Source organism: Elaeis guineensis, chromosome 10 (assembly GCF_000442705.2).
Source record: "Elaeis guineensis isolate ETL-2024a chromosome 10, EG11, whole genome shotgun sequence".
In the NCBI taxonomy this organism is placed as follows: domain Eukaryota; kingdom Viridiplantae; phylum Streptophyta; class Magnoliopsida; order Arecales; family Arecaceae; genus Elaeis; species Elaeis guineensis.
The window spans coordinates 27,121,478-27,133,007 of record NC_026002.2 but is presented as its reverse complement, the minus strand read 5'-3'; the positions used below and the strand labels follow the sequence as shown (position 1 = coordinate 27,133,007).

Below are 11,530 nucleotides of genomic sequence, written 5' to 3'. Positions count from 1 at the left end.
CTAAGGAGAGAAATTAAAGAGAGAAAAGAGAAAAGAGAGAAAAAATCCTCTTTTCTTGCTCTTCTTTTCTTTTTCTTTTCTTTTCTTTTCTTTCCTTTCTTTTTTTCAAGAGAGAAAAATAAGGGACTAAAGTCCAGTCATTATCTAGATAGAGAGTAGAGAGAGGGACACCAGAAAAAAGAAAGAGACAACTCTTCTCTCTTATTTTTTTATTTTTTTTCCTTTCTTCTTCTACTTCTTCTTTTCTTTTTCTTTTTTTCGGCCAAATAGAGGAGGAAGCAAGACTGTGATCATGATCTGACGGGGTGAAGTGGCATAGCTGGATATCCAATAACAAAGATGGTGAGACATGGCCAATGACTATGACCAGAGGAAGAGATAGAAACCAAGCCAAAATAGGATGAACCAAGGCCCTTTCCTTGGTTATTCTTAGGTACCAGCCTGCTCACTGACGGTTGGATCTTTGGCACAAGCTAGAGGCTAATATAGGGAAGAGGTTGGAGGCTTTGGTGAGGAGCACGGGTGGCAAACATAACTAAGGAAAGGAAAAGAAAGATCAGAAAACTAAGAGATTTGCTTTTCTTGGTTCTTTGGCAAAATCAATGGTTGGTGGCATTGCCTAAAGCCATGGAAAGAAGGAAAAGAGAGAGAGGAAGGTCTAAGCTTATCTTGGGCTCTAATGATCTCTTCAACCTCGATTTTTGGTGGGCATAGTGAAAGGATATGGTAAACTCCAATAATTTTTCTTCTATTTGGGGCTTTGACCTTTAATGAAAAAGACAGGAAGACCTCTTTCCTCCAAATACAGCTAAAGGATAGGAGTTAAGACTCCCTCCTGATGTCGATCTCAAATTCTGATTAGGAGTCTATCAGAGAAGAAGACTCTCATGGGAGTCTTCTCTTAGTTTTTTTAAATGCTTTAAAATTCATACACAAACTTTTAGGCTTTATATTTTGGTAGCTGGGCTAGTCAAATGGACCAAGCCTAGTTCAAATTTGAGCCCTTTTTAGGTTGGGGTATCACATGTCATCATCATCATTATTGTTGTTATTATTGTTATTGCATAGGTCGAAGTTTTGCGTTCACACCAAATGCTCCTCTCTATCGTGAGGTCCCGTATCCATCTTGTATTACTTTGAATGGCTCTCTCCATAATTATCTTTGGAAACAATACTTGAAGAATAAATGTTTAGCTTACACTTCTTGAATCCCACACAAAATACATGTGTGCGTCGATGTTCTTTTTCAATGAGATTTTTGTTGGTGAGAACACTATTCATTGAGAGTAACCAAATGAATAGCATGTGATGTTAGTAAGCTTCACGGTATATATATTAGCAAAGTAATTAGAGCAATAACAAATATAAAGATTATCAATATGATTCAATCTAAAGTCTATGTGATTCAACTTCATCACCACCATGTCAAATAAAACAAAATATATACCTAAGCTACTAAAATTAGTCCGAAAATCAAATTTGAGTATCATGTAGTGGGCGAAATTCTTATTGCACTGCGCACGGTGATTGGCACGTATGGAGCCCCCCACCTTGCACGTGATCCAATCACCACACATGATGCGCGCATTCTACACTGTGCATGGTACGAAATTGCTCTGTGTAGTGGACCACAAGAAAAGAAATATTTTATAATAGGCTGGCCTATGGCTCTGGTCATCAATTTTTGTGTTGGATTGCTGAAATCTTTGGATTTGCTTCACCCACGTTCAGTCCACCGGCAGCCTTATGATAATAGAACATAAATAACATATATAACTGCATGAATAAGGGGCTATACATGGATGCCCACCTAATTGGTCAACCTGAAAATATGGAGGAAGGGACATCATTGATCCTATAATTTTAAGATTTAGGGATTTGGGTATGGTGAGAGATCCTGTAATAAGTAGTAAACTTCGTGCAACTATGTTATAGTAGGATGAGCATTCTATAATTCATCAATATAATTCTACAAACTTGACATTAGTTTTCTTAAGTATCAACATAGCAAAAATAGGCGTTTAATGTAAATTCTAAGAGATATTTTACAAAAACTATATGCAAGTCCTAAGCAAGCTCCAAGGGGAACTATACAACACCACTAAGCATGAAAAAATGACAAATATCATACTCCAAAGATGTGCTATGTTTTTTTATGTTTTTTATGTGAATATCCTCCTAAAAATTCAAATTTATGTGAATATTCTTTCAAAATTGATACTTGTATATATACCCTCATAAAATACTTGTTTTGCATATATACTCTTCTTTTTCTTTATTTTTTACATATGTACCCATATCATCTAATATCATTAAAAAATTAACTATTTAAAATTCAAATGACTAAAATACCCTTATGGGTTGATGTGCAAAAAAAAATTATAAAGGTATATATATAAATAATAATTTTACGAGGATATTCATATAAATTTGAATGTTTAAGAGGGTAGGCATGAAAAAATTTTAATTTAATTTTTATCTATTTCATTTATATAGATTCGAGCTCTCTTACTCTATAATATAATAACTTATTACATAATAACAAAATAATGATGATATTATATAATATTTATATATTAAAATACTATATTATATTTTATTTTTAGATAAATATAGAATGACTCATTAAAATTTTGTTCATTCAATAAATAAGTACAATAAATCCCTCAGACAAAGAAAAGAGGGATAGGAAGTGAACAGAAAAAAGAATCATAAAAACTATTATAAACCAAAACTAGGCTACTAGTAGCAAAAGAATTAATAGAGATTAATAGCTAATATAGTTTTTTTTTTATGAAACTTCCTATAATTTCTAAAAAAATAGCTAGCATCGTATATGCCACCACCAAGTCTTAATCATATCTTCCAACAACCCCTTCTTAGCTTCAAAAATTACTGGCGTTGGCATTTCTTATGCCTTCCAAATATTTTAGAGTAGAGAACCTACTGTAATATCCCACTTATTTTGTTGTTCTCTTTCAACACTAGTTACTTTTGCTCTACCTATGGAATATTAAAGCTAAAGACTCAAGAAGAATAGAGAAACCAAGGAAGGAGGGGCACCTAGTCTTCCTTCATCCAGCAAGGCAAACTCTGACAAAGCATTCGACGAGATAAACTCTGGCAACTACTCGACGTAGAAAGCTTTGATGAAATATCTAATATAGAAAACCCTAGCAAAGTGCTCGACTCGACGTACAAAACTATGATGATGTACTCAGCATTGTTTAATGGAAGGAGGATCCAGTCGGTCATCCTTGACATTATTGATGAGTAGGAGTATGAGTTTGGTGCTGAGAAGATCTTCAATGAATGGAAGAGAGGGAGAGTCTGGCTTGTTGTCCTTGGAAGTAGCAATAAGAAGAAGTATGAGTTCAGCACCAAGGAGATCTCTGACAAAAGAAAGAGAGGAAGAGTCCAACTAGTCATCCTTGAGAGTGACGATGAGAGGGACTAAGCTTGATGGTGAGAAGATCCCCGATGAAGGGAAGAGAGATGCCAATAATGAAGAAGAGGAGTCGAGAAAAGGTGCTCGTTATTGTTAACGATGGCTTCAAGGGCTGTCCGACTATCATCCCTAGCAATAACTTCACGAAGTCTGGAGAAAAACTTAAAAATATCTAGCTCAGTTCAGCTAACATGACCTAAGTTCTCTTAAGAATTCTCCATACAGTATGATATATATAATAGACATGATTTTATATTTCATATGGTATGATATATACCTTATACATTTCACAAACATATTTTTGATAAAATTTTTTAAAATAAGATATATTAAGATTATAAATTTTCATTATTACATATAATATCTAAACTCATAACTATGTCTATTCTATGCAAATATACAAGTAATCCATCTAATATAGGATTTGGATACTTTTCTCAAAAGTACATATTATACATTAAAGAAAACATGGATGGTTATGATTTATCTATTTTTTAGATAAAATAATTTTAATCTGTCATTTAATAAAAAGATCATTTTATCTATGTAAGTCAACAAATTAAGTATATTCATTATTTTAGTTGGGTATGTTAATTTTTCTCCATTAGAATAAGAAAAGAACTAAAAATCAAAATACATGTATTTATGTTTAAGATTTTTTTGTATGTATATCCTTCCAAATATTTAAATTTACATGAATACCTTTATATAATTACTATTTGCATATATACATTTATATTTTTTTTTACACATCTACCTATAAAGATATTTTAATCATTTTAATTTTAAATCATTAATTTTTTTTAATAGAGTTAAATGATGAGGATGCATGCATTTGCAAAAAAATATGCAATATATATATATATATATATATATATATATATATATATATATATATATATATATGTATGTATGTATGTATGTATGTATGTATGTATGTATGTATGTATGTATGTACTTATGTATTTATATATATATATATATAACAAGTATATTTTATGAGGATATATATATAAATATCAATTTTGACAGTGTATTTGTGTAAATTTGAATGTTTAGGAGGTATACATGCAAAAAAATCCTACTTTTTTTCCTCCTTTTCTTTTCAAATGTGAAAAAAGAGAAAATTTTAATTGACATGATGGCCAACATTTGAATATCAACACGAGCAAAACTACAAAAAAACAAGAAGAAGAAGTCAGATGCTCATATCTAATTGATAGTACTACCCACAAAAAGATAGACTGCCTATCTAGCCCTCAGCTTCCTAAATTTGTAGATATTTGTTGTTATAGTGCTCTTTCATTTCTTTTCATGTGATCTTATTTGACACAAGCATTATAAATTCATATTTGTTGTTGTAGTATCAAATGAAGCCATGATGTGGAGACATATGTAGGTCAAAGATTATGTTTGGAATGTGCAAATCAAGGTTTTCATCTTGAATGATATCTTGGTTTATATCAATATATATCGAGCAACTCTAATATGTATATAAAAATTTTAGCACTATATAATCTTTATCGATATAAATCAATAAAATCTGAGATATTAGCCAATATTTTTCAACCTTTTTGTTTTACTCTCTTACTTATAAGACTTTCTTAAATAATAAATCATGAGATTATATAACTCTTAGTTAATCTTTCATTTACTATATATATATATATATATATATATATATACACGCACATATCTGTACACACACACATACATATACATACATACATACATACATACATACATACATACATACATATATATATATATATGTATGTATGTATGTATATATATATATAGACACACACACACACACATACATATATATACATATATATACATATATCTATGTATATGTATGTAGGTATATCTATCTATCTATCTATATATATATATATATATATATATATATATATATATATATATATATATATATATATATATATATATATACACACGCATATATGTATATGTATGTATTTATATAAAATGTCGAGATCTCAAAACTCTTTTTTTTTTTTGTTTTTTTTCCCACCCACACCAACGCCAGCACAAATCTCCATGTATTTAGGGTTGTTCATTCGGTTTTCACTGACTTGATCCGATCCGACTTGAAAATCGAATAATAAAAAATTAAAAATCAAAAACCGACCCAAATAAGAGAAGAACCGAACCGAAATCGAATCGAAAATTTCGGTTTAGTTCGATTTGGTTTTTCAATTTTTTTTATAATTTTTTTATTTTTAATTATCTATTTTTGATATAATATATTTAAATAATTATTATCGATTCATCGTTAGTTTGTTACATTACATTTAATTAAATTCAAGATCTATTGAATCTATTGATTGATAATTTCTTACATTACAAATCAACAATTGATAAATAATAATAATTGATAAACGATAAATCGATAATAAACAAAATATAACATCTCAAAAATTACATCATCTAAAATACAAACAAACAATCAAACATCATAGCAAATTATAACAATAGACCAAATCTAAATATCCAATCATCCATCCGTATAACCAACAAGTTCTCAACATAGTAAACAACATAAATTTAATTTATGATTTCAATTTTTGGTTCGATTTTTGGATTTTTGAATTTTTAACCAAACTGAATCAAAAATCAAAATTCTTGAAAATGAAAATTGAAAACCGAACCGAACTATATTCGGTTCGGTTTCGATTCGATTTTTCAGTTTGGTTCGAATAGATTTTCGATCTAAAACCGAATTATGAACAGCCCTACATATATCACTCAAATGTCTCAACTTTTTCCACAAATTAATTAGATCTCCACCAATAATAATTTAGAAAGTACAAAAATGCGTTGCCTGGAATTAAAACCTAAAACGTGCGGTGAACCAAGCATCACTTTCATACAGAGGAGACATCAAACCTTAATAGAACCAACTGCTAGAAACTAACCGGTTTTGGAAACACATACGTACATGCATGCCCACAACAAAGGCAGAAGGAGAAGGAGGAACGCCCATATTCCATTAACATCACGCTCTAATTCATGCATGCATGCATGCTAATAGTTATTTTTCTCCCTTCATAGCATATATCTGGACTTGCTTCTCATATCTAGGGTGAAAAAGCACCTGCATTTCGAAGCAGTGGGACCAAGTCACCACTAAGGTGAAGGGACATGATCCTATCTGCGGATCCAACAAGTTTGCCACCAATGAAAACGGCAGGCACCGCCGGGTTGCGACCCAAAAGATGGACGAGCACCTTCTCTATCTTTCTCCCCTCACGTTCTTCGTCGAGCTCGTAGATCGTAGGGTTGACGCCGAGCTCATAAAGGAGCCTCTTAATAGTGTGGCACAGGCAGCACGAGCTGTTGCTGAAGATCGCCACAGGTGGTTGGGTGGTTCGTGTCCTTATTGTTTCCATCCCAATCCTCGAAGCAAATTTATGCGGACGATGGATAGTAGTGCAAAGAACTGAATAGTGTTTAACAGAAGAACAAAGTAAAATGCTCAGCAAAGCCTTGGGTTGTGGGGGACATGAGGTGACTTGTTTACATAGGCCCAAATGGTTATTACTTATAATTTCTTGAAGAGATGGAAGTGGAGAGAATCGCTCTCTAGATGCACTATTGCATGCATGCCCGACTTGTTCCTCTATCATTGCTTTGAAAGCCACCCTGTCTTATCTTTGTTGGTGGGTACGTACTGTCTGGGGCTCGGAATCAAGTTGAGCAAGTAGTGGGATAATGTCAAAGCTTCCTTTTTAGCTTTGGACACAGATTGGGCCATGTGTTTTAGGAATATCTTAAAAGCAAGCTCCATTAATATTGCCAACTTGTGATGCCAAAATGTTTCTCAATAGATAAGGTTAGAATCTCCTCTTTATTGTCAGCATCTTCAAATCTTCGAAAGTATATATGAGCATCGAACAAGCTTCAAGTGACAACGAGAAATGGATATTGCTTGATCAGAAAGGAACAAATGCATGGGGTGGTATAACATGAGCTAACAATGTCCAGAAACTTAACACGCTAAATTATGACCTGCAAATTTTCATAGGTATTACAACAGAACAAGCCTTTTTCGTTTTGGGTATAAATTACCAAAATAAGCCTTGTTAATTATAGATCGCAAAACTTTGATGTTGATCTTTCCCCAAGAGGATTTTTAACCATTTCGAGTCTCCCAGTATTATTTTAACGAAGCATGAGAAACTTTTAATTTTTTAAAAAACATATTATCACTCTTTTATTGATGAAAAATGTTAAAACATTATGCACATTGATCAAGTCTCTCTCTGTCTCCGTGTCTGTGTGTGTGTGTAGGTGTTGCGTGTGCGTGCGTGCGTTTGTGTGTATCTCATCTGTAAAATGTTTCTTGCAAATAGAGAGAAGATTTCCACTTTCTATAAATTTAAGCATTTGATATTATAGAGGATGGCAACTGCTCAGCTGGTAAAGGTTATTGGATTTTGGATATTAGTAACCTTGATTGAGTTTGCCCTAATCTCAGTTTAGACCAAACCTTTCCCTATCTTAGTTATATAGATTGATAGATTGATAGATGTGTATATATATACATATAGATATGTTTACATATATACATCCGTCCATCTATCCATATATATATATATATATATATATATATATATATATATATGTATGTATGTATGTATGTATGTATGTAACAAAAGGTGCATGGGCCTCATCTGAATTTGTATATTTATGTTCACATCAACCTTTAAGAGAATTTAAGTAGCATTATCCAATCTCAGGTAGAGAGTGGACCACATAGCCACAGCCATGTACAGCAATGCTATGATAATTTTTTTCGAAGAAAATAGAGACTAAAGAGATCACAACTTCCATTAGTCATTGGACTTTATCAATAGAAATCAAGAAACAAGAAAGTTTAAAAAATAAAACATGTACAATGACAAAGGATATACAAAGAGATCAGCTAAATATAACAGAGAAGGCCAAAAGAGAAGAATGTGATGACAATCACACCCACAATTGTGCCAGAGGCAGCCTGAGCCAAGTTATGGGCTTCTTTCAGTGTAAACAAATTTGGACGCCTTTGCATATCTGTGAGAGATGTACAAGACAAAGCTAAAACCGACACTTTCAAGAAACCTCTTTCATGCAGCCAAATCAAAACAGGAAGTTCAGAATCAGCCAATTAATTAAGATTTTAAAAAAAGTTTGCTTCATCAATGGTAAATGCAAAAAGGAAACTCAGAAGAGTAGTATCTTTTGCAATCAAGATGCGGCATGAATATATAGTGATAACATGGATAGTCACAAGTCTACAGGGACCTCCATCATAGTCTCAAGAAAGCAGCAGAGAGGATTTCGAAGTGTGGGAAAAGGGAGAAATCTGCCAGCCATTTAAGCCTCGAGAAGAAACTGCAAGAAAGGTATCAGCCGGCTGGGTATAGGTAGCAATACTTTTAATTTCTCTCATAGCTTACAGAATCATGGAAGTTTTTTGTGCCCACATAGTAAGGAACAGTAGAGCGAGGATCAGAGGTAGCTCTCAAAGTCGTAGTATATAAATTGAATCATCATTCAATTAAACAATGAATAAACATATATAGGGGGAGTTGGCTCAAAAGAAGGATTGGGATTTGAGGAACGTTTTAGATTCACTCCCAATTAATGGCACTTATCACTTGGAGGTCACGCTTCAAATCGCTTCCCAAGCATTTCCTTTCTCTTTTCCTCTCGTGCTGGGTATCCCAAAAGGTAAGTGGAAAGAAAACCAACTGTCAGCTCATGGGAGAAGGAATAAGATCCACCATTAATATGTATAACATCACGTGCATCAGCACCTCATTTAAAATCTAATCCTTGATTCCGCTATCTAACCTTGTATTCCTCACTTTGCACCATTTTATCTAGAATTAGAGAACATGAAGTTTGACATTCTGCACAGGGAGTAACAATATGGAGCAGTGATGTATTCTTTTTTCTTTTAAAACAATGATAATGCCACCACAGAGATTTGAGCCTAGATCTCTTCCAAGAGCTAACAATTGGACATAAATTTTATTGGCAGTAGCAATATTGTAGGTCAGAGAAGAGGAAAGAAAACATGACTGGATAGTTTACCAAGCTTATATCCAAGTTCTTCTCCAAGAAAGGAAAAAAAAAAGCCAGTCTTGTCATTGAATAGAATAGGTTAGAAGCACTTAGTGGTAGTTTATAAATGGTTCTAACTACTAGCTATTCTAGGCCTTGATTGTCGAACTCAAAGATAACCTAATCCAAAATGGCTATAAGTCAGGTTCATTTTTGGTTTTGGCTGAAAATCGAGTCTTGAAAAGCCGATATGCATCAAATTTACAGATTGGAGCTAGTTTTTGAATCGATTAATTGGTGATCCATTTCCATCAAATTGTTTATAGTTAACACTTGAAAATACATTTGTAAGTATATATTCATATAAATTTTATTATGAGAAATTGATATGCTACATTTTTAATATAATTACCATTACATGCCATTGTTTAGCTATCATCCTCTTTGTTAATGTAATTCTTTTATTTTCAGTATTTTCATTAATTTCCTTGATTTATTTGTCATTGGAATATCTAGACACGTTATTTATATTATTCCTCATGTGTCTCCTGTCAAATCTATTTGACTCTAAAATATATAAAGAAATTACATTTTCCAAAAAAAGTCTATTATTCATATAGCGCATTTTTAATTTCTTAGATGACGCAACATGTTTTTTATAGAGTTTTGAGACGACTCCATTGTTTTTTTTTTTTTTTTTTGGGGTACATACTCCATTGATTTTTCACTACTGTATTAGTATCAATTATTATTACACACACACACACACATGCACACAACACACACACGCACACACACACATACCTTTGTGGGTGCACCATCCCATTGAGCCTGTGCATGTCAAGGGGCCCTTTCCCTTATCATGAGATTGCTTCAAGAGGCTTCTGACCTTTGTCTAGAGGAGCTAAAGTTGCCCTAAGACTGTTATTAATTTACTGCCAGATTACTTGATTCAGGATATGCATGTAAGCATGCAAACATCTTATATAGAGGAGACATCAAATCTTGATAGAACTAACTGTTAGAAACAACCGGCTATTCTCCATAGCCTGCTTTTCCATACACATATACGTACACCAACAACAAAGGCAGAAGGAACGAGGAGGAACGCCCATACTTCCATTAACGTTACACTCCACTGCATGCGTTCTAATACTTATTTTTCTCCCTTTCAAAGGATATATCTCTACTAGCTTCTCATATCTAGCTAGGGTGAAAGAGCACCAGCATCTCGGAGCAGTGGGACCAACTTACCACTAAGCTGAAGGGACATGATCCTATCTGCTGATCCAACAAGCTTGCCACCAATGAAAACAGCAGGCACCGGCGGGCTGCGACCCAAAAGCTGGACGAGCACCCTCTCCATCTCGCTCCCCTCAGGTTCCTCGTCGAGCTTGTAGATGGCAGGGTTGACGCCGAGCCCATAGAAGGGCAATTCTTAACAGTGTCGCACGTGCTGCACGAACTGTTACTGAAGATCGCCACAGGGGATTGGGAGGCTGATGCCATTACTGTATCCAACCCAATCCTCGGACCAGATTTAGGTGCAGGATGGAGAGTGGAGGATGAAGAACTGATGAGTAGTGTTTAACAGAAGAACAAAGTAAAATGCTCAGAAAAGCCTTGGAGATTGTGGTGTAGATGAGGTCATGACTTGTTTATATAGGCCCAAATGGTTGTAATTTGTTGAAGAGAAGGAAGTGGAGAGAATTGCTCTCTTGATGTACTGTTGCATTCCCCAAAATGCATGCGCCACTACTCTACCATTGCTGTGAAAGCCACCATTATTTATCTTTGTTGGTGGGCACTGCCAGTGGCTCGAAATCAAGTTGAGCAAGTAGTTGGATAGTGTCAAAGCTTCTTTTTCAGCTTTGGACGCAGATTGAACCATATGTTCTCGGAATATCTTAACGGCAAGCTCCATTGCCAGCTTGTGATGCCAAAATGTTCCCTAGTTGATAAGGTTAGAATCTCCTCTTTATTATTACAATCAGCAGGTATGGAATTTTG

At 33.8% G+C, this 11,530-nt stretch overlaps 1 protein-coding gene across 1 annotated transcript; it reads right to left on the bottom strand.

Moving 5' to 3' along the window:
• Positions 1-6,430: 6,430 nt before the first annotated feature.
• On the bottom strand, positions 6,431-7,310 carry LOC140852076 (glutaredoxin-C1-like). The gene has a single exon (XM_073244825.1). The coding sequence runs from the start codon at positions 7,096-7,098 to the stop codon at positions 6,550-6,552; it is 549 nt and encodes a 182-aa protein (XP_073100926.1). The 5' UTR covers positions 7,099-7,310; the 3' UTR covers positions 6,431-6,549.
• Positions 7,311-11,530: the final 4,220 nt, after the last annotated feature.

What these genes read in the sequence shown, in the direction of transcription:
- LOC140852076 (XM_073244825.1), bottom strand. Translation starts at nt 7,098, where the DNA reads ATGATAGAGGAACAAGTCGGGCATGCATGCAATAGTGCATCTAGAGAG.